The sequence below is a fragment of the Dama dama genome, chromosome 3 (genome assembly GCF_033118175.1).
Source record: "Dama dama isolate Ldn47 chromosome 3, ASM3311817v1, whole genome shotgun sequence".
NCBI classification, from domain to species: Eukaryota; Metazoa; Chordata; class Mammalia; order Artiodactyla; family Cervidae; genus Dama; species Dama dama.
The window spans coordinates 66,608,426-66,633,613 of record NC_083683.1 but is presented as its reverse complement, the minus strand read 5'-3'; the positions used below and the strand labels follow the sequence as shown (position 1 = coordinate 66,633,613).

The 25,188-nt window shown below is 38.8% G+C and overlaps 1 protein-coding gene across 2 annotated transcripts in view; it reads right to left on the bottom strand.

The window, feature by feature from the left end:
• TAFA2 (TAFA chemokine like family member 2) overlaps window positions 1-25,188 on the bottom strand; it is a 531,569-nt gene that overhangs the window by 29,377 nt on the left and 477,004 nt on the right. For both annotated transcript variants that reach the window (XM_061123303.1, XM_061123296.1), the window contains exons 3-4: window positions 18,557-18,709; window positions 17,366-17,490 (exon numbers count right to left, since the gene is read on the bottom strand). In XM_061123303.1, the coding sequence (XP_060979286.1) occupies window positions 17,366-17,490; window positions 18,557-18,709 (278 nt within the window). The remainder of the gene's footprint in view (window positions 1-17,365; window positions 17,491-18,556; window positions 18,710-25,188) is intronic.

The following is a 25,188-nucleotide window of genomic DNA, read 5'->3' as shown; positions in this document are numbered from 1 at the left end:
CAAGAAATGTTCAATAAAGACCTAGAAGAAATAAAAAAGAGTCAATTAAAAATGAATAATGCAATGAATGAGATCAAAAACACTTTGGAGGGAACCAAGAGTAGAATAACAGAGGCAGAAGATAGGATAAGTGAGGTAGAAGATAAAATGGTGGAAATAAATGAAGCAGAGAGGAAAAAAGAAAAAAGGATCAAAAGAAATGAGGACAACCTCAGGGACCTCTGGGACACTGTGAAACGCCCCAACATTCGAATCATAGGAGTTCCAGAAGAAGAAGACAAAAAGAAAGGCCATGAGAAAATACTCGAGGAGATAACAGCTGAAAACTTCCCTAAAATGGGGAAGGAAATAGCCACCCAAATCCAAGAAACCCAGAGAGTCCCAAACAGGATAAACCCAAGGCGAAACACCCCAAGACACATATTAATCAAATTAACAAAGATCAAACACAAAGAACAAATATTAAAAGCAGCAAGGGAAAAACAACAAATAACACACAAAGGGATTCCCATAAGGATAACAGCTATCAATAGAAACAGTATCAATAGAAACCCTCCAGGCCAGAAGGGAATGGCAGGACGTACTGAAAGTAATGAAAGAGAATAACCTACAACCTAGATTACTGTATCCAGCAAGGATCTCATTCAGATATGAAGGAGAATTCAAAAGCTTTACAGATAAGCAAAAGCTGAGAGAATTCAGCACCACCAAACCAGCTCTTCAACAAATGCTAAAGGATCTTCTCTAGACAGGAAATGCAGAAAGGTTGTATAAACGTGAACCCAAAACAACAAAGTAAATGGCAACTGGACCACACCTATCAATAACTACCCTAAATGTAAATGGGTTGAATGCCCCAACCAAAAGACAAAGATTGGCTGAATGGATACAAAAACAAGACCCCTATATATGCTGTCTACAAGAGACCCACCTCAAAACAAGAGACACATACAGACTAAAAGTGAAGGGCTGGAAAAAAAATATTTCATGCAAACGGAGACCAAAAGAAAGCAGGAGTCGCAATACTCATATCAGATAAAATAGACTTTCAAATAAAGGATGTGAAAAGAGACAAAGAAGGACACTACATAATGATCAAAGGATCAATCAAAGAAGAAGATATAACAATTATAAATATATATGCACCCAACATAGGAGCACCGCAATATGTACGGCAAACGCTAACGAGTATGAAAGAGGAAATTAATAGTAACACAATAATAGTGGGAGACTTTAATACCCCACTCACAACTATGGATAGATCAACTAAACAGAAAATTAACAAGGAAACACAAACCTTAAATGACACGATGGACCAGCTAGACCTAATTGATATCTATAGGACATTTCACCCCAAAACAATCAACTTCACCTTTTTCTCAAGTGCACACGGAACATTCTCCAGAATAGATCACATCCTGGGCCATAAATCTGGTCTTGGAAAATTCAAAAAAATTGAAATCATTCCAGTCATCTTTTCTGACCACAGTGCAGTAAGATTAGATCTCAATTACAGGAAAAAAATTGTTAAAAATTCAAACATATGGAGGCTAAATAACACGCTTCTGAATAACCAACAAATCATAGAAGAAATCAAAAAAGAAATCAAAATATGTATAGAAATGAATGAAAATGAAAACACAACAACCCAAAACCTATGGGACACTGTAAAAGCAGTGCTAAGGGGAAGGTTCATAGCATTACAGGCTTACATCAAGAAACAAGAAAAAAACCAAATAAATAACCTAACTCTACACCTAAAGCAATTAGAGAAGGAAGAAATGAAGAACCCCAGAGTTAGCAGAAGGAAAGAAATCTTAAAAATCAGGGCAGAAATAAATGCAAAAGAAACTAAAGAGACCATAGCAAAAATCAACAAAGCTAAAAGCTGGTTTTTTGAAAAAATAAACAAAATTAAATTTATCTGTCAGCCAACGTGTCTGTTGAGAATATTCCATTTTATTTCAAGATAGAATAAAAGCATCTTAGTTATGAATCCTAGGAACAGGCTGACCAAATCAACTCTCTACATGATTACTCAAACAGTCCTTTCTAGAATAGGGTGTTTTAAAGTTGCAAAACAGATTGCATTCGATTATTTGCAAATATCCTTTGAAAGTGAATTTACACTGCCTGGGGTTACTTTGTCTGTCTGTCTCTCTCTCATACTTCTCGTATTCCTTTAATAGGGCTAGAAAGAGAATAGGAGAGGCAAGGTAAAGGTAAAATATATTTGCCACCAGAAGAGAATAAGCAATAAAAGGTAAAGGTAAAATAGCCAACAATAAACAGAACCTCAGCAGAACAGCCCTTTATTGACTTCAGGCTAATCCCATCATAAATCACAGGAAGCCAACATTGCAACTTAATAGGAGAAAAGCTCAATAACACTGAACCACAGCAGCAAGAGGTACATTCAGCAGCTAAATAATTCTTGTCTATAATAAGTTCCATATTAAGCATTATATAAATGGAATTCCCTAGCTTAGTATAAACTATAAAGATTTTGGCTTCTTTGCTTTAATTTGGCAATTTGAAGTTTATATCTTAGGTGACGTTTCAACTGAATGGCTGGTTTTGCTATTAGTAATATGTTACAGATTTTTAAATTTTTCTATAAGCTTGAAGCATTAATAGATATGTACAGTGTTATAAGGCCCCAATATTCTTCTTTTCAGGTGGAAATTTTAAATTATTTTCAGTTTAATTAGAGCTATTACTATGGTCCCATATACAAATCTTTCTCCTTCCCCTCTCTCATATTTTAAAACTAGCAGAAAAATTTTAAGTGATTTAAAAGTCTAATCCAGAAAGTACTCAATGTTGTCTCTATGAATAGTTCATCAAGAGGAAAGAATCTAGTCGCAAAAGCATCCTAATGGATTTTCATTTTCTTACAGTAGTAGAATACCATATGCAAAGGTAGAAAACAATGAAATCAAATCTTGACATCACAGAACATATATTTTCATTGTGCTTAGTCACTATCTATTAAGGAGACAAATTATTCAGTAATTTGCCTTTGAATGGTCTAAAAACCTGTTGTCCATGTGCTTTAGGAAGGTTATAGGCCAGCAACGTTAAACTGCCCATGCACTCCAGCGGCATCTACACAAACCTCTGTCCTACCACTTCTGTACATGAAAGTGATTTATTGACTTTCTTTCCAACTGACCATGAACTCTTGGACAGCAAAGGTTCATGACTTTTTAAAAATTTGAATCCCCAAAGCCTACCACAATATCAGGCTCTGTGCCACATAACAGACCTACAACTGATCTTTACAGACTGAATGAACAAACTAATGGATAGGCTTCCCTTAAATAGAGTCAGTTAGTTCTGCTAAAGGGAGTCACACTCTTATTTTAAAAATGTTTCTAACACTCCATTCTGTTTTAAATAGATGCACATTCTGCAGTGTTTACAATGTGTCACCAGTGACACCATCCAACTAGGAGGCTGGTATTAGGATTATGATAGTGATATTCAGCTGACAGATCATGAACTTCCAGTATTTCTTTCAAATATCACACCCAGAAAGAAACTTAAAGACCACATAATCTGTCTGTAGGTTCTGTGTCCTTGTTGGATCAACTGATGGTCTTGTCTCTCTGGAACTGTCTCATTCTGATTTCTCTTGGAATCTCGTCTCTCTTGGTTTTCTGAGCTCTCTGTCTACACTTCGTGTTCCTTAGCAAGTACCTTATACATTACCAGCTAAAATGTCATTGATGCTCTTCTCTTTCAACATATTCCTTTTAGGGGAGCCTTCTTAGTTAATTATTTCAATACCATCTAGGGATGATTGGACTTCCCTGGTAGCTCAGACAGTATAGAATCAGCCTGCAATGAGGGAGACCCAGGTTTGATCCCTGGGTAGGGAAGATCCCATGAAGAAAGGAATGGCCACCCACTCCAGTATTCTTGCCCTGAGTGTTCCACAGACAGCAGAGCCTGGTGGGCTGCAGTCCATGGGATCTCCAAAGAGTTGGACACAATTGACTAACACTTCTCTTCAGGGATGATTATTCTTAGAATTCTATCTTGATTTCTAGGGCTATATAGTAAACTATCCACTCAGTATCTCCACTTCATTGTGTCTTTATCAATTAATATTACCAAAGAGGTTAAGCCAGAAATATAGTAAGAGAATTTTCTCTCAGTAGCCTCTTATATTCAGTTAGTTACTAAGTCTTGTTGATTTTCCTTTCCTACCCCTGGACACCCTCAGTGTATCACTTTTTTCCCCCCTTAGTTTAAGACTGTTATCCTTATCTCAGTTCCCTACAATTCACCACTGTAGCCAAATAGATTTGTAAAGTGTGAATCAGACCCTTCTCCTTTCCTATTTAAGGTTCTTCAGTGGTTCACCATTGCTTAGAGAATAATGCCCAGGTCTTTTAGCATGGCAGTTAAAAGGCCATTGTGATTCCCTTCTCAGGGGTTTCATCACACATATGAAATTACCCCATGAGCTGATTTTAATTCCAGGAGTAAGACATGATCATCTATGCCTCCATGGCTTTGCATAAGCTGTTTTGTGTTTGTTGCTGTAAAATGCACTAGTTAACTCTGAACTTCTGCTCATCCTTTTAAGCCACAAATTGATGACTTCCAGAAATGAGGAATTTACCATTTCTCAAGGCAGCCCATTCAACATCATCTTGAGCTGACACCAAGAGATTTATTCCTTGTCCCTGATTATATTCTTTGTAGTCACACAGAACAAGTCTAATGTTTTTCTTTTGCATGTTATATCTTCAAAAAATTTAAAATCTATTACTCTTAGTGCTTCTATTCCTTGAGGGAAATATCTACAAAATCCTTTACATAAACAACTTTTTTCTCGCCCACTGAAAGTTGGTGTCCAGAATTTTATGGGTACCACAGATGAGGTCTATTACAGAGTTAAGCTCAACCCTGCTTTTGTACACCTCACAGCGAACTGGCCATTCTTTAGACGTAGACTGCCAGGAGGGAGACGGGATTCACTCTCATCCGAGAGAGAGTTAGACTATAGCTGTCTCTGCACAAAGCATTTGGAATTCTGAACTTGAGGGAAATTTTATCATACTCTCCAAAGAAAATAAAAATGGATCTGAAATCATTGATTCAGGCATTTAAATATCATGGAAAATGTGTGGGGAGTAGTGGGAAAGAACCATGGGAGAATGCATTCAGGAAAGATTATATTTTTAATAGAGGGGTTGTTATACACCACAGAAAAGAAAAAGGTATAGAACCCCCACTAGCTAGAGATGCTTGAGCTTCCTGTCCTCTTCTCCCAAGTCCTATGAGGCACTGTTCTTCTTTGATTATGCTCAGTCAGATCCAACTCTTTGTGACACCGTGGACAGTAGCCTGCCAGGCCCCTCTGTCCATGGAATTCCCCAGGCAAGAATACTGGAGTGAGTTGCCCTATCCTTCTCCAGGGAATCTTCCCGACTCAGGGATCAAACTCAGGTTTCCTGCATTGCAGGTTGATTCTTTACCACTGAGCCACCAGGGAAGTCCCCCAGGAATACTTAACTTTGAACAAACAGCAAGCTCCCTAATATTAAAAATCAATCTCTGACATAGTTTTAGCCCTCACATAACAGACAGGAATACTGTTTAGGCAATAGGCTAAAGATATAAACCTCATAGTGCTAATAAAATTTTATGATGCCTGAACGAGATTCCCATTACAATGTGCAAACATTCACAATTAATTATAAGATTATAAACACAATATTCAGAGTAACACCTACAAAAAATACCTGGCTCAAGTACTGTAGAAGGATTTAAATCTTACAGGAACTTCAAAACACTCATATATTGTCCATTTCTCATTTTAATTATAAAAATATAGGCCAAGTTTTTTTTTTTTTTTAGAATATATTTCCTGATGATTTATTTGTTTAAGGTCTTTGCAATAATTTACAATAACTCTCTAAATAAATAACAAAAGAGACACTCTTGGCTCTATTAAATTATTATTAGTTAAGTAAGCAGCTCTTAAATTCAAAATACTAGGTTTAAAATGTCACTTTTAGTAGTGGTACTTCTTGGACACCTAGCTTGGTATTCCCCTACCCTTAGACTCAAATCTAATTGAGGAAAAAACATCTCTCCATATCTCTTTTTAAAACTTAATATTACAGTAACTACAGACTTGCTTAAATGCTTTTTTCAAATGTCTGTGTCATTTGAGATTTTAAATCTTCTCTAGTATGAATTTCCCTCAATATCTCCATTTTTCTCACCATGATAAAACGAATTTTTACCTACTCTTCTTAAATAAATATCAAGTTTAAGAAGTTATGCCATATTTAAATTTCTACTAAATAACCTAGATTTAGTGGATATTCATGTAAAACATAAAGCCTGCTCTCCCCACAGTTCTCCCCAACTCACCGAATGTCAAATTCCTCATTCAATTTGCTCAAGATGAAAATTAAAGTCAATACTGACATGCCTCGTATTACTTTTCTAATCAAAATGTGACCACTCGCCCTTGCTCACTCCCCTCAGGCACACTAACATCAGTGCTGTCTCTTGAATATGATATTCCCGGGGGAGCTTCCATGGCAGGATTTTTGTGCTTTTTATCCCCTTTACCTGAAAGGCATGGCCTCTAGATAGTCACGTGGCTTTTCCTCACATCTCCTGAGACTGCAGTATGCAAGCTCCCTTGGCTCAGCACTCTCCATTTCTCCTCCCCGCTTTACTTTTCCCCATGGCATCTACCACCATCTAATATATACTTTACTCATTTATCTTTATTTTTGTCTCTCCATGTCTGATAGGAAGAATTCTAAAGATATACCCCCAAGATTCCTGTCCCCTAGGTATTCAAAGAAACACTAATCTTAGTACTTCTGTGAAGGGACTTTGCTAGGTAATTAAAGTTGTTAATCAGCAAACCTTAAAATAGGGTGATCATCCTGGACTATCTGGGTGGGACTAATGTAATCACTTGAGTTTTTAAAAGCCGAAGAGTCAGACAGAGGAGAAATAGGGGGATAGGGACGTCAGAGAGATTCAACATGTGAGAAAGACTCAATGCGCCCTGGCTGGTTTGATGATAAAGGAGGCAATGTGATAGAGAAAGCAGGCATTCTGATGGAGGTGAGAGAGGCTTCCAGATGCCAGCTGCAGAGGGATAGAAACCTCATTCCTACATCTGCAAGGAACCAAACTGCCAATGACTGAATGGGCTTGGAAATGGGCTTAGAGCCTGCAGAAAAAAAAAAAAACAAACAAAAAACAAAAAAAAACACAGCCCTGTTGGGAAAAGATGAAGCATCCACTGGTTTGAACCTTGTAAAACACAGAAGCAGAGAAATAGCCAGGCATGGAAGTGGGACCTACAGATTAGTGATGGATGTTGTTTCACGTCACTAAGTTTGCTAAGACAACCATAAAAAACCAACACAGCCGATAAGAATCTAGGCCCCGCGAGGCCGGGGATCCAGTCCGTCTTCCCCTGTGCTGGGCTGTGAAAAAAGAAAAGTCACAGTGTTAGTCACTCAGTCATGTCTGATTCTTTGTGAACCCCTGGACTGCTGCCTGCCAGAATCCTCTGTCCATGGAATTATCCAGACAAGAATACTGCAGTGGGTAGCCATTCCCTTCTCTAGTGGATCTTCCCGACCCAGGAATTGAACCCCAGTCTCCTGCATTGCAGACAGATCCTTTACCATCTGAGCCAACATGCACTAGAACCTAGAATAATACCTGACAATAAAAGACAATAAATACTTGCTATATTGAAAAACAGATACAGTATATACATTCTTTCCCATGAAAACTATATTTTACAAGATCTTGTGAAATTTTTACCCCAAAATATCGACTAAAAATATTTAGAATATAAAATGTGAATTGACTTGAAAGCTGTCTATTCAATAGCTTGTATCTTTGCAAGTCAGCAGTGGCTATCATTTCCATGCAGCCAACACAAGCAGTCAAATACCATTTCTAAAGTCATGATTTTCAACTTGCATGTTGAAACATATTGTTGGGTTATAAAATCAATTTATGGGGTTGATGAAGAGAGGGGAGAAGGAAGGAAAGAAGCAGGAAGAAAGGAAGGAAGGAATAAAACACAAAAATCAGAATTTTTATTTTAGTGTGGGGTATATGAGTGTGTGTGTGTTGGGGTGGGTGTTGTATATATCCTGGATAATGTAAGATGTATTTCTTACTTAGGTCCCATCAAAATAATTGAAAACTACAGCCCTAAAAGTCATCATGATCTGTCATGGAAGGACAAGGACAAGAATGCAATTCAGGGCCTGGTCAGAGGTGAGTTAAAGACAAAAGAATGAGGAATGTGTCTGTTAGGAAGGGCTGGTCAAAAAAAGACCATACAACCTTAAGTCTATGTTAAATTCACAAGTCAAGGAGGGAGCTTATGATTGAAAAATTCACACAAATTGCACCACCTTATCTATTTCTGCTTTATTGACTACACCAAAGCCTTTGACTGTGTGCCACTAAACTGTGGAAAATTCTGAAAGAGATGGGCATACCAGACCACCTGACCTGCCTCTTGAGAAATCTGTATGCAGGTCAGGAAGCAACAGTTAGAACTGGACATGGAACAACAGACTGGTTCCAAATAGGAAAAGGAGTGCGTCAAGGCTGTTTATTGTCACCCTGCTTATTAAACTTATATGCAGAGTACATCATGAGAAACGCTGAGCTGGAGGAAGCACAAATTGGAATCAAGATTGCCGGGAGAAATATCAATAAGCTCAGATGCAGATGACACCACCCTTATGGCAGAAAGTGAAGAGGAATTAAAGAGCCTCTTGATGAAAGTGAAACAGGAGAGTGGAAAAGTTGGTTTAAAGCTCAACATTCAGAAAACTAAGATTGTGGCATCTGGTCCCATCACTTCACGGGAAATAGATGGGGAAACAGTGGAAACAGTGTCAGACTTTATTTTTTTGGGCTCCAAAATCACTGCAGATGGTGATTGCAGCCATGAAATTAAAAGACGCTTACTCCTTGGAAGGAAGGTGATGACCAACCTAGATAGCATATTAAAAAGCAGAGACATTACTTTGCCAACAAAGGTCCATCTAGTCAGAGCTATGGTTTTTCTCGTACTTATGTATGGATGTGAGAGTTGGACTGTGAAGAAAGCTGAACGCCGAAAAATTGATGCTTTTGAACTGTGGTGTTGGAGAAGACTCTTGAGAGTCCCTTGGACAGCAAGGAGATCCAACCAGTCCATCCTAAAGGAGATCAGTCCTGGGTGTTCATTGGAAGGACTGATGCTGAAGCTGAAACTCCAATACTTTGGCCACCTGATGCAGACAGCTGACTCATTGGAAAACACCTTGATGCTGGGAGAGATTGGCGGTAGGAGGAGAAGGGGATGACAGAGGATGAGATGGCTGGATGGCATCACCGACTCGATGGACATGAATTTGAGTAAACTCCGGGAGTTGGTGTTGGACAGGGAGGCCTGGCATGCTGCGATTCATGGAGTCCCAACTGAGTGACTGAACTGAACTGAACAGAACTGAAGGTGAGAAAATGAACCTTTCTCCTCTTGCTATGTTCTTGCCTTGCCTTGGACCTGGAGTTGCTCCCTTCAACACCATTCAGACCCACCAACTCAGTCATCAAGTCTTGGTATAAAATCAGGCAGCATCTGGAAAGAGGTGACTTGAGGCTTTAATCAGCCAAGCATCCTAAGATGCTATTTCTTTTCTCCCTTAGAAAGAAAGGATGAAAAACCTAATACTTATTTATCTTCTGATATCAGTCAGTTATTAGTGTCATGTAAATTTAGCTGGAAAAGAAGTTAGAAATGTCCTTGGCACAAGGAATCAAAGAATAAAAGGTGGTTAGAAGAACTTGAATCTAGATCAATATCCTCATCTTTTTGCAGATGAGGAAGCTGAACTACAGGCTTATGCTAGCCCTATTATTATAACAATGTTATTCTTGACTTATGTTTACCAGCAGATTCCAATGTTTATTGTTAGTGATCTGCATATGGATAGCAAAAGAATAAAGCAATTGTATACTACTTACTCCCCTACTCAAGGGCATATTCCTAGTGGGCAGGCAACATGCTATATATATTTATATCTTTGAGCTCTAGTTAGTAACTATTGTAGTTGGGGAAATTAAATCAGATAATACCTTCAATGTACTTAGCAGAGTACCCAGCATACTTCAAGAGCTAAGTAAATATTTTCATATTTGATTTTGTTGCTTTGATTATAATATGAACATTTTTACTATAGAATATTTAGGTACAGGAAATTTTAATATTTGTTGATTCTCATTGAATTATACAACAAAGTAAAATCATATTTTATGCCCTTAACATCCATTATGTTTGAAGGGATGTTAAAAAATTACAGAGTTCTTATCTGTTTAACGCATTTTAAGTAAATGAGTAAAGATGAAAGAATTCAATTAGTTAAAAATTACTCAGAAAATGTCTTGTTAGGCATATGAGGATTCATGATTCATAAAGATAATATCTTTAATGAAAATATAAAACTCTTGTATAATATCAAGTTAAGTTCACTTTTCCTTAGGTAAGAAACAGACCTCAGAGCTGTGTGACCACTGATGTTTGGAATCTGTACCATTGCTAAAGGGCTGTAAATCCTAAAATTAGAATGTGACTTCTTTTAGGAGATATTCCACAGAGAAAGAATATCCAAACATTAAAAGAAATGAACCACAGTCTATTTTTTTTCTGAGGATTCCAACAATGTTATCAAAGATTTTTTTTCTCAACTCTTACAAGCTCTATAGCACCTTTCCCCTCTGCTACTTCTCTATTATATAATTAGCATATAATTATGTGCTCTTTCACAGTGGAAAGACTATTCTTTTATTAATGACTCTTTCAAAAGTTCTTTATTATTTATCTTTGAAAGTGAGTTCTAAATCAAAAGCCTTTCATGCCTTTTTTCTTTTTTTTTTTGCAGTTTTTATTTTTATTTATTTATTTTTCCATTTATTTTTATTAGTTGGAGGCTAATTTATGAGACAAGTGCTCGGGGCTGGTGCACTGGGAAGACCCAGAGGGATCGGGTGGAGAGGGAGGTGGGAGGGAGGATCGGGATGGGGAATACATGTAAATCCATGGCTGATTCATGTCAATGTATGGCAAAAACCACTACAATATTGTAAAGTAATTAGACTTTTTTTCTTTTTAACTTAGGAGTTCTTTAAAGTAATACAGTAGATGCTTACAGATGTTGTATGCAGTCATTAAATTTTACCTTTAAGGTGAGAAGTAGGGCTTGGGAAACAAATGTTGCATCCTCCTTTCTCTGCAGATTAAATGTTTGAGGTTTTGAAGAGCATGTATGCAAAATATTGATGCTTCAACAAGGCCTGTCTATGCTATGCCTTTTCCCCTTGTTAGGACAAATAGAAAATGGGTTATAACAATAAGCTTCCTGAATCTAGTACAAAGACAGAAGGAGGATATAATTAGCATTTATGGGAAGTACAATGTAAGTTCCAAATTAGTCTTAAATGAGGAATTCACCCAGCCCCTGATCTGTAGTCAATTCTGGAAAGTATCATGCATCTCTGCTGAGGCCAAGCAAGTCTCATTGATGTTTTTGGCTGACTGCTTTTCTTCTAACATTAAATTTACCAGAGCACTCCAGATTGGATATGGGCAATTATAAGGGAGGGTGTACGTTATTGCAAATTTTAATCATTTCGTGAGCCATTTTGCTTGCAGTGTAATCCCACAAGATCAACATATTCTGCATAAGAAACCCAAATGGTTTTTGGCTGAGAGCAGCTCTTCAGTTATTTTATAACCTATTCCTGCTTAACTTCTAGACGTTTCCATTCGTGGCTAGGCCCTGCCAAATCAGGGCCTGAAGGGCTTGTTGGCTCCCCACAGTCAAGGCTACCTTATTCAAGTGGATAGTAATACCAGTGGTTAGAATAGTGATCAGATTTCTTCTCAACAATATTGCTGCTACTTATGTATGGCAGACCCTACCTCTACCCTCCAACACTTTCACTATGGGTAAAGTGCCAGAACTGTTTCAAGAATTTTTCTTATCTCCTATACTTTTTGGACTATTTCAACAGAGATGGAAAAACAGTAACAGCCTGATGACTTTGGGAACTTTTCTTCTTTGGGGCTTCAGGAAAATTCACCCATGTTGTTGTGTAAGCCAAACTCACATTCATAATTTAACATCATTTTGCCCAGCCATTCGAAATGCCATGATGCTCCTTTAGGTGAAAACATCTAAGTAGCTTCATTTTCACCAGCAATCTTTTTACTTGTGAAGCAAAAAATAAAAATAATTTACTTTGATTGTATACTCAAGAAGCCCCTTCTCTCAAGCGTCTTATCTTCTCTTATATATAATGATTTTTCCTTTTTATATGAGAATCAAAGATTCTCAGACTTGGAAGGAATTTTTAAAACATAATTTAATACCAACACCCACTGTTTCATGAAACCTTTCGACAGTGTCTTCCAGGAGGTTTTACAGCTGTTCTCTAGGGCAAAAGAGATGAAGGAAAAATAAAAAGGGCTATCTGCTGTAAGTGGAATATAAACTTATAACTAAAATAAACCAGAGGATCTAGATGTGGTCTTCCTGACTCACAAGCTCTAAGTCTTTTATCCATCTTGTTTAATTACACTAGGAAGAATCTGTGAAGCAGAGACTCAATTTTAACTTTGAACTATTGAGAATATGGCCAAACAGGGAGTAGAGCAACACTTCTGAAACAATTAATTATGAGAATTTGGGTCACAGGGTCCCGACCTTTTCATTTCAATGATCTGAAAAGCTAAAAATATTTTTAAAGGTCTGCTTGAATAGAATTATAGTAAATTTTAAACACAGTTATGTAAGATAAATGATCTAGTAAAAACTATGGGTTCAGAGGTTAGGTTCTGTAATAAAAAATGTATAGTTTGAACCCTAACTTCTCATTAATTAGCTATATGACCTTGAGAAGTCACTTAACATTTTAAAGCTTTGGTTTACTCAGCTGTAAAAAGGAGATAATATTACCTTCTTTACCAGGCTATTAAGAGGATTAAACAAGCTAATTCACATGAAGCATGTTTTCGGTATATGGCATATATTTTAAGTATCTAATAAATGTTAGCTTCATCATTATCCACTCATTTAAAAACATAGAACTTTTTTATGGGAGCATAGTTGCTTTACATGCTGGGTCATTCCTACTGTACAGCAAAGTGAATCAGCCATAGGTACACATACATCCCTCGTTGTCGGGATTCTTTCCCATTTAGGTCACCAAAGAGCATGAATATAGTTCCCTGTGCTATATATACAGTAGGTTCTCATTAATTATCTGTTTTATACATAGTATATATATATGTCAATCTCAACGTCTGTTGGATCATTGAAAAAGCAAGAGAGTTCCAGAAAAACATCTACTTCTGCTTTATTGATTGTGCCAAAGCCTTTGACTGTGTGGATCACAATAAACTGTGGAAAATTCTGAAAGAGATGGGCATACCAGACCACCTGACCTGCCTTTGAGAAACCTGTATGCAGGTCAGGAGGCAACAGTTAGAACTGGATATGGAACAACAGACTGGTTCCAAACAGGAAAAGGAGTACGTCAAGGCTGTTTATTGTCACCCTGCTTATTTAACTTTTATGCAGAGTACATCATGAGAAACGCTGGGCTGGAGGAACCACAAGCTGGAATCAAGATTGCCGGCAGAAATATCAATAACCTCAGATATGCAGATGACATCACCCTTCTGGCAGAAAATGAAGAAGAACTAAAGAGCCTCTTGATGAAAGTGAAACAGGAGAGTGAAGAAGTTGGCTTAAACTCAACATTCAGAAAACTAAGATCATGGCATCCGGTCCCATCACTTCATGGCAAATAGATGGGGAAACAGTGGAAACAGTGGCTGACTTTATTTTTCTGGACTCCAAAATCACTGCAGATGGTGATTGCAGTCATGAAATTAAAAGACGCTTACTCCTTGGAAGGAAAGTTATGACCAACCAAGACAGCATATTAAAAAGCAGAGACATTACTTTGCCAACAAAGGTCCATCTAGTCAAGGCTATGATTTTTCCAGTGGTCATGTATGGACGTGAGAATTGGACTATAAAGAAAGCTGAGCACTGAAGAATTGATGCTTTTGAACTGTGGTGTTGGAAAAGACTCTTGAGAGTCCCTTGGACTGCAAGGAGATCCAACCAGTCCATCCTAAAGGAGATCAGTCCTGGGTGTTTACTGGAAGGACTGATGCTGAAGCTGAAACTCCAATACTTTGGCCACCTCATGCAAAGAGTTGACTCATTGGAAAAGACCCTTATGCTGGGAGGGATTGGGGGCAGGAGCAGAAGGGGACGACACAGGACGAGATGGTTGGATGGCATCACCAATGGACATGGGTTTGGGTGGACTCTGGGAGTTGGTGATGGACAGAGAGGTCTGGCATGCTGTGGTCCATAGGGTCGCAAAGAGTCAGACACAACTGAGTGACTGAACTGAACTGAACTGAACAACCTCCCAATTCATTCTACCTCCACCCCCCACAAATCCTCCTTGGTATCCATGTGTTCTCTACATATGTATCTCTATTTCTGCTTTGCAAAGAAGATAATCTATACCATTTTTAAAAACTCTCCACGTATGTGTTAATGTACAATATTTGTTTTTCTCTTTCTGACTTACTTTACTCTGTTTGGCAACCTCCAGGTCCATTCAAAACTCTGCCTATTTAAACTTAAAAACTTTTGCACAGCAAACGGAAACCATAAACACAATGAAAAGACAACCCTCAGAATGAGAGAAAATATTTGCAAATGGAACACCTGACAACAGATTAATCTCCAAAATATACAAACAGCGCGTGTAGTTCAGTATCAAAAAACCAACCCAATCAAAAATGGACTGGAGACCTAAACAGATATTTCTCCAAAGAAGACATAGAGATGGCCAACAAGCACACGAAAATATGCTCAAAATCACTAATTATTAGAGAAACGCAAATCAAAACTACAATGAGATATCACATCACACCAGTCAGAATCAGTTCAGTTCAGTTCAGTCACTCAGTCGTCTCCAACTCTGCAACCCCATGAATTGCAGCACGCCAGGCCTCCCTGTCCATCACCAACTCCCAGAGTCCACCCAAACCCATGTCCATCGAGTTGGTGATGCCATCCAACCATCTCATCCTCTGTCATCCCCTTCTCCTCCTGCCCCCAATCCCTCCCAGCATCAGGGTCTTTTCAAATGAGTCAACTCTTTGCATGAGGTGGCCAAAGTATTGGAGTTTCAGCTTCATCTTCAGTCCTTCTAATGAACACTCAGGACTGATCTCCTTTAGGAAGGACTGGTTGGATCGTCTTGCAGTCCAAGGGACTCTCAAGAGTCTTCTCCAACACCACAGTTCAAAAGCATCAATTCTTTGGTGCTCAGCTTTCTTCACCATCCAACTCTCACATCCATACATGACCACTGGAAAAAATAGCCTTGACTAGACGGACCTTTTTTGGCAAAGTAATGTCTCTGCTTTTTAATATGCTGTCTTGGTTGGTCATAACTTTCCTTCCTACAATCACCATCTGCAGTGATTTTGGAGCCCCCAAAAATAAAGTCTGACACTGTTTCCACTGTTTCCCCATCTATTTGCCATGAAGTGATGGGACCAGATGCCATGATCTTAGTTTTCTGAATGTTGAGCTTAGAATAGCCATCATCAAAAAAATCTACAAACAATAAATGCTGGAGAAGATTTCGAGAAAAGGGAATCATCTTGCATTGTTGGTAGGAATGTAAAAGATACAGCCGCTATGGAGAACAGCACAGAAATTCCTTAAAAAACTAAAACTAGAGCTACCATATGATTCAGCAATCCTACTCCTTGGCATATACCCAGAGAAAACCATAAATCAAACAGATACATGCACCCGTGTTCATTGCAGCACTATTTGCAATAATCAAGATATGGAAGCAACCTAAATGCCCATAAATAGAGGAACAGATAAATAATAAGCTGTGGTACATATATAGAATGGAATATTACTCAGACATGAAAAGGAAGGAAAACCATAGAACTTAGATGAATCACTACTTTAAAAAAAAATTGTTTCATAGTCAAATCTTCACACAGTGCTATTTTATACAAAGGGCTAATAATTTGGGGGGTGGGGACAGAATTTTCATGCTATAAGTAGCTTATAAGGAAGTTTTATATTGCTAGAATGATTTTAACCAATCAATATGGATTATATCATGTGCTAACTGAATAATACAATTATTCTAATTAACTGATCATGCCCTCCATGGATTTTAGAAAGGACTGTCAGCATTTAACTGACAAGTTAGAATCATGAATCATTTGACAAAATATAGTTATTTTTTATTATAAACTTGGTTACTTCTGTGTATGTCTGAATACACAGAAAATACACTAAAGATATTACTCAACATTATGTCTCATGGGATTTTAAATTAATCCTCTTGAATATGTCCAGACAAGATTAAAAAAAATAAAGAAAGAAACTGCTATTGTTAAAAAATACCCTAAGTTAACTAGTCTCTAGTTTTATGTTACTTTTTGTAAAACATTATTATCTTCTAGTCCCCAATTATCTAATTCTAAGCAATAGTCAGCTTTCCCTTCAGAGTAAAAAGCAAAATAAGACAGAACTTTCATCTGCTGATTCCACAAAGAATTTAAACTCTGCCAGTCTAGAATATCCATTGGAGGTAATTAGAAAATCAAAGAATAAAAGTATTTTTCACTTCTCCCCAGAAATCACTCACTGCAAGGTGAAATACATCACCATCTGAAGAGCATTCCTTTTATACTGACCCTGAGATTTAAAAACTCCACTAGGTAACTCATTACAATGATTCCAAACTTAACCATTAGAAAACTATTTATTGATCCAGAAATTAGGGAGGTCAAAAGAATTACTTTCATAAAAATGAAAGAATATTAACTAGGAAATGTTTATTGAGTCATAAATAAATTCTCTTTCTTTTCAGGATTTATTCAGATTACTATCCATCAGAAGAATGAGGGATTAGGGTCACCTCCCCAGCATTTAACATGCACCCTCCAGCAGGGGTTGGGGGCAGTTCACATCACTGCGAGTATCTCATCAAGGAATAAACAGTATTTCATTATTAGGTAACACGACAGTTGTTGGCAATCTACAGACGTTACTCTGAGTGAAACAAAAATGTGCTATGAAAAAATGAATTAGGGAGAAAATGAGGAAAAAATGTACTATGGAAAATTGTACCCTCTCAATCCTACAACCACTTAAAGAGGTCACTGCACATGCTCCATGCTCTATGAATTCAGCGATCTTTTATTTTCACAGACTGACTGTCCACTTACCCTAGTTGTTTTCACTTTATTCCCAGAGGAACAGCTCCATCCTTTCCGATCTGGAAGAACTTTACATTCCTCTCCCTCAAGACACGGTTGCATATGGCACCACCATTTCTGTTCCACTATGGAAGCTATAGGAGATTAAAAAAAAAGCAATTCAAGATTTTCTATTTGGACTTGTTAATTCCCTGGGTGTGCATGCTTTTTTTTTTGTTTGTTTTTGGTCCAAGGGGAATACATTTTTCTAGATTTTCTGACTAAAAATATTTTTAATTTTTTAAAATTTTATTGTGATAAGAATATTTAAAACTTTAAGAGGGTAGATCTCATGTTCAGTGTATAATACAGTATTGCTAATGATAGGCACATTTTTGAAGGGTTTTTCATACAAACACATAGGTTTCATGGAAATTAGCATATTAGAAACAAATTATGTGGATATATTCATGTGCCTATTTACATAAACATATAAGAAATTGAGTCCATGACCAATTTAGAATCAATATTTTAGAATCAATGTAATATCTCCCCCAAGTAGACTAAAATCAGGAAGGCATTCATATTTATGTCTTTTTTTTTTTAACTATGGGCAGTAATAATCATTGCAAAGAATGCACCATGAAAATATATGAGCACTTAACTAAATATTATTTATGATCACATCAATTATACAGATCCACATAAATATTTATATCCTATTAGGTGAATCCTCCAAGAAAGAAATTAACATTTTGATGAATCTCTATAAAAATATTTCATGTGACTTCTATCCACAACTAAACATTCATTCGTATGTATGATGTTTATTTTTTCATTCTTAAGAACCATCCATGGGTTTAAGGACCCCAAACTATTTAATCATCTATTTTTATATTGCCTTTGCCAATTAATTTACACACACAAACATACACACTGGCCCCTCCACTGGCAGATCAGTATTTTATGGTATCAAAGTAAGAAGTATATGGACTTCTTGGAACTTCATTATAGTGCCTTTTGCTACAAGACTGCGTAAGTCCTTAGATCTTCTTTCGATGGATTTTAAATTTCAGAATGCTCTTCAAATGATCTTGTGCCAACCATACGACTGATGGTGTGGTCCCCCGGGATGAACCCCAGAATTGAGAATCACAGTGAAATTCCAGTTCTGTGCGGTCCCCAGCCACACCATCACAAGAGCAATGGAAGAAGCCTCACCATCCACACAAGATGGAGCAGCTCGTGTGGTACCCGCCACCTGCCCAGGGAAGCAGGAGCACTTGACTGTTTGTGACCGTTCTTCTATCTTGTTCTTGTTACAGCATCTGTGGAGTGCCACCACTTCGCAAGTGCCGGTTTTAACATGGTGAGCTGCATACAAAAAAATAGAAGATGAGATAACAGTGAGAAAGCTTTGGATACTTTCCCCCTTTTTAATTAGAAGTGCATTAAATATAGCTCTATAAAGGACCCACCATGCATGAAACTAGAAATACAATGATGCTGACTCCATAATGCAGATTTGATGTCTTTGCTAAATGTGGTAGGACCATTTCTATCAGTAAATGCTTGGTAAAGCAGGAACAATTAGTGGCTAGATTAGAATGGGCTGTTAGAACAGTCTGAAATATACAGGCAATATGTGGTGCCATCAAAAACATATTTATTTGCATGTGGCTTTTTTTTTTTTACACCTTTTGTTCAACATGTTGATCAAAGTAGGGTTACTCCATGGACAAAGTGCCCTCTACTGGGGCTGAGATGAGCCTTATTCTCAAAGTGGGTGGGTTGATAAAGGTGATAGCCTTTAGATTATATTCTCTAGGGTTGAGGCTAAGAGTCAGGAAGGGAACTTCTTCTCAGAAATTAGGAAAGCAGAGGGTGGGAACCCACCTCCTCAGGATTCTTCTGCTCAGTTTTCTTGGAAATGAACTAACTGGGTGATTTTTGAAATTGCTACCATTTTCCTGAAAGTTCTATCCAGTCTCAGGACCCACAGATCATTCCTGTCAATTTTGCCTGAGGGAACAACTGCCACCCAATGAAACAACCACAGCCAGAATGTGGATGGACTTATACCCACCCTGGAAAAACCCAGTCCAGTAAGCTGTGAGCCTCCACTAGCCATTTGGTTAGCCTCACAGTAAGGCTACCCAGCTGTTTAGGTGATTGAAATTTTTGTACCCCACTTATCACATTAGGATAGGATTCATGTTTGCCTTCATTGTTTCTTTTCCCCCAGCATTTCTTCTTCAAAGTATTAACCCTACTGTGAAATGATAAACCAAAAGTTCCATCTGCTAAAAACAGCTTAAAATCAAACATTTGTTGAAATGTTATGTTTTCAGAAATTTTAAAACATGTTATTGCTATAAAAACAGAGATTTAAATAGAAAAGTAGGACATCTGAAGTTATTTAATGTTATAAACATATTAAGACCCATTTTGCAAATGAGGTTAGGACAGCATGCATTTATATCATCTTCCCCTTAGAGATGGGGAACCACTGAGCAGGAACTCGGGTTAGATTGTTTATATTTTTCTTGTGAGAACAGATCACATTCATTGTCCATCTCCTTCCCTATGTGAGACCAAGAGACTCAGGTGTAGTTTTGATGCATAATCCTCAAAAGCATTTGGAAGAAGCAGGTACCATTTCCAATGTCACAAAGATTTTTCTGCCATGGTAGATACAAACAGGGATTTCTCTGTGTGTGCTCCAAGCAGAAGGCTATCTCTACAAAAGGGAAAAACTTGAAAGCCAAATTTCTGTTCCTTGTGCTCTAGACAATACTTTCTTAGCTAATAATGATTCAGTTTCTCTCAATTTATTAAATGCTTTATGTAATATGCAAGTCAAAATACTGTTTTCTACACTGAACCTCACTTATTCACTTATTCCCTTTTCTTATTGGAGTATAATTGCTTTACGACGTTGTTAATTTCTGCTGTACAACAACACAGGTCAGCTATATGTATATGCATATCTCCTTCCCCTGCACCTCCCGCCTACCCCACTGTCCCACCGCCTAGGTCACCAGAGAGCGCTGAGCCGAGGTCCCTGTGCTAAGCAGCTTCCCACTAGCCGTCTAGTTCACACACGGCAGTGTCAGTCAGCTCAGCCACTCAGTCGTGTCCGACTCTTTGCGACCCCATGAACTGCAGCACGCCAGGCCTCCCTGTCCATCACCGACTCCCGGAGTCCACCCAAACTCATGGCCACTGAGTCCATGATGCCATCCAGCCATCTCATCCTCTGTCGTCCCCTTCTCCTCCTGCCCTCGATCTTTCCCAGCATCAGGGTCTTTTCCAATGCGTCAGCTCTTCGCATCAGGTGGCCAGAGTACTGGAGTTTCAGCTTCAGCATCAGCCCCTCCAGTGATCAGTCTCTCCATGGCAGTGTAAGTCAGTCCTAATTTCCCAGTTCGTCCCAGCTTCTCCTTCCCCTCCTGGGTACACACGTCTGTTCTCTGCATCGGTGTCTCTATTCCTGCTATGCAAATAGGTTCATCTGTATCATTTTTATAGATTCCACATATATATGTTAATAAACGATATTTATTTTTCTCCTTCTGACTTACTTCACTCTGTATGATGGACTCTAATTGAGTTACTACCACATACCAGGGATAGTTCTGAGTAATGGGGATGCAACAATGTGTAAGACGGATAGAGACCTGCCCTCAAAAAGCTCATATGCCTGTGGAGAAAGCGAATAATCCTTAGGGACTAATGATTAAATAAGACAACAGTAGATTTTCTAGCTCCTTAAAAGAGATGCAGTAGGGTAATGTGCTGGAGAGTAACCAAATGGGGAGGGAAGGCAGACTTGTGTGAGAGTCTCAGGGAGGACCTCTCTGAGGAGGTAATCTGAATGATGACCTGAGTGATGACAAAGGAAGCCTCCAGGATGAAGAGCTAAGAAAGAAAGAACTCTCCAAAGAGACAGAGCAGCAAATGACATGGTTCTGAAATGGGGAGACGTGGGGTGTGTTCCCAAGGCAGCAAGTGACCAGTGCGGCTACACCCTGGTGGAACAGCTGAGAGGCCGAGGACAATGTGTCAGAAACGGAGGGAAATGGCTTAGAGGCAGGTGTGCCACAGTGAAGAGACTGAATTTTTTTCTCATTGCAAGACAAAGCCTCTGAGCGGTTATGTTATCATGAGGGCTTCTCCTGTAGCTCAGATAGTAAAGAATCGGCCTGCAATACAGGAGACCTGAGTTCGATCCCTGGGTTAGGAAGATCCCCTGGAGAACCCACTCCAGTCATTTTGTCTGGAGAATTCCATGGACAGAAGAGCCTGGCAAGGCTACAGTCCATGGGGTCACAAAGAGTCAGGCACGCCATCTCATTAATGCTTTAGGAGTTCACTCAGGCTGCCCTTTAGAGAAAAGACTGAAGAAAGCAGGAGTGGAAACAGTGATACCAATCATGAAGGGGCTACCAGAGCTCAGGACACGAAAGGTTGTGATGGAGTACCAGATGAGGGGTATTTCAAGGTAGTTGGTTTGAATGGATTGAATGTGAGCTGTGAGGGAAAGACGAGTTAAACATTGCTCCTAAGCTTGTCCTGAGGAATTAAAAGTTGGTGGTTCTGGAAGATAGAGGAGGCCTGGGAAAGAGGTGTTTGTCAAGAGTTGGGTTGGGTCAGAATTACTGTGCTTCTGTTTCGTCTTTGTTAAGTCTGAGAGTCTTACAAGACACCGGAGCAGAGCTGTAAGTCAGGCAGCATCATTTACACAGTGGGGTTCAGGAAAGAGATCTGGACTGCAGACACACACTTAAGAGAGCTAGGTTAATAGGTGATATTCAGTCATACACTGACTAATTACCATGGAAAGACTACTCATAGAGAAGCAGAGAAATAATAGTCCAGAACCTAATTCTAGAATTGGGGAGCAGAACATGAAGTAAGAGGAAAAGAACATGAGACAAAGGAAAGTCAAAGAATAAACTGTTTCAAGAAACACAGATTGGCCAGTTATGTCAGATGCTGCTGAAAGCTTTAATAAATAAAGCAAAATAATTGTCTACTAAAACAGTAATATGGTGCAGCAGTTCAAACAGAGCCTCCAAAACCAGAGTGCACGTGTGCGAAGTCACTTCAGTAATGTCCAACTCTTTGAGACCCTACGGACTATAGCCCCACCAGGCTCCTTTGTCCGTGGGATTCTCCAGGCAAGAAGTAGCTGGTTTCTAAGCTCCTCTGAATAGTGGTGTGACCTTGTGCAAGTCAGCAACTATCTCTGATTAGCATTTTTCATGTCTAAAAGATGAATAATAATAGCACCATCCTCATATGACTGGTTAGAGGATTGAGTTAATATGTACAGAGTATTTAGAGCATTCCCTGCCTCATAGCAGACACTCTGTATTAGCTATTATTAGCACTTGATCCAGATGAAAATCATTTGAATGGCATGATGGAGATAAAAGCATGATTAAAGTAAGTTTATTAGAGAATGAGATGCAAAACTGTAGACAATTATAAACATTTCTTTGAAGGAGTTTTTCTGTAAATGGAAAAAGGGAATGAAGCAGTAGTTGGAATGAGTCTAAGGGTCAGGGAAATTTTTTAAATGGATGCCATAAAAGCATGCTTGCTTGCTGGAATAATCTAGTAGAAAGAGAAAATGACAATATAGGACAGAAAGTGGGTAATTTAAAAAAGACTGTTCTTGAAAGGGAAAAAAATGAATTGAGATTCAGGGCATGTGGCGGGGTTGGTGTTAAATTCATGTGGGGATATTTAATCCATTTTAACAAGAGTGAAGGCGGGATGCGTGAATCTAGTCAGGTAGGTGTGAGCCGTTAAGGTGGTGAGAAGATAATGCAGTTTCATATCTGATGTCATCTCATTTGCTATGAAATATGAGAGATGTTTGAGAAGAAAAAAAGAATATGAAATATGTATTTCAAAGAGGAAGAATAAAGCTACTGGGAAGGAGTAGTAGGAATGCCTGGCAGGGAGTTGACTGATGCACACGGTAAACAGTAGCGGACACAGTGGAATGAATGGAGGGCTGGGATTACAGCACAAAATGGAAATAAACATCTGTGGGACGACAGACTATTTAGGATGCTTGGACCTCCAATAGGGATGATGGGGTGTGTCCTGCAAGTCTTTGAATGGAAGCCAGAGACAAGAGATCATTAGGGTTTCTTCAGACAGTGATGCTATTAGGCAGAGCACTGAGCTGAGACAGCTTCAGGGAGAGCTGGATGTTGACTCCATTCTCTCTCAGAACCACAGGTGACAGGCGCACACAGTGAGGCTCCATGGGTCACCACCCTGAGAAGAGAAGCACCATTTCAGTGTTACCCACCACGGCCATTTCATCATCTTTGTCGTACGGAGATTTTATCATAAGTTGGAAAAGAGTTGGTGAAAAATCTGCATCTGCTTTCCCCTTCCCAATCTCAAAATTCTTTTCTACTTTGCCTGACAAGAAACACTGTACTTCTCCACCCCATTAATTACATTTAGACGTGGTGATGGAACATGCTTTGGTCAATGAAATGGAAGCTAGACTTATGAGCAAAAACAAACGATATCAGTCTGTGAGGACATTTTAATAATATTCATTCACCAGATTTCTCCCCACCAGCCAGAGCAACAGATCATACAGAAATTACTTAGCGACTGAGCACAAGAAAGGGATAATTAAATTTTTAAAAATAGGATAGATGGTAGGTAGGTAGGCTGATGATGAAGACTATATCAATCTCAGTCCCCAAGTGAAAAGGCATGAAAAAGAGTCCCCACCAACCACATGGACATAAGAGTGAGAAATAAACCATGAAGTCTTACAAGTCTCTAAAACTTGATGGCTTGTTAATATCACAAAACAGCCTACCCTGACGGCACAGTAGTACTTTCTACTGCTTCCTAGGTTGTTCAACGGGATATGTATTTCCAAATGCACTGGTGGGTGGATAAGTCAGTGAAGAATGATATCTCAAAACCAGATCATTCTAGGGCATTGAGTCAATGTATAAATATATACAAGAAAATGCCGTTTAGATATTTATATGATTCAATGAATTGTAATAAATTATTTCCAACTGGATAATGCTGGCTAAATTCAGGATGTCAGAGCTCCGGTGAAGAGAGTCTGCTTCTTTCTTCTTTGAGGAGGAAAAAAGGTGAAATGGTGCCCAGATGGTCTGAGGAGAGAGATAAGGCTGGAGCTGCACTGAGAAGAAGAGAGGCATGTTTCCCTCCAGAGAAGATGGGACTAAATGTTAAGGGATTCATAATAAAGGTGACCTGGGAGACCAAGCCTCACAGACCCACGGCTTTTCTGCCTGTGAATAAAGTGCACAGACACACAGCTTGTTTCCTTGTGAGACATGGGATTTTGTAAAAACAAACAAACAAACTCTATCAAGCTTTGTTCTTTTTATTAAAAATTAAAGTTGTAAATTGGACTTCCCTGGTGGCTCAGATGGTAAAAGCATCTGCTTACAATGGGGGAGACCCAGGTTTGATCCCTGGGTTGGGAAGATCCCCTGGAGAAGGAAATGGCAGCCCACTCCAGTATTCTTGCCTGGAAAATCCCATGGACAGAGGAGCCTGGCAGGCTGCAGTCCATGGGGTTGCAAAGAGTCGGATACGACTGAGCAACTTCACTTTAAAGTTGTAAAGCTTTTTTCAGGGGAATGAGAAAGGGATCAGAGAAGGAAATGGCAACCCACTCCAGCATTCTTGCCTGGGAAGTGGACAGAGGAGGCTGGTGGGACTGGAGACCTTCGGGTCACAAAGAGTCAGACATGACTTAGTGATTGAGCACAAGAAAGGATAGTTAAATTTTTAACAATGGCAAAGATGGTAGGTATATAGGTAGG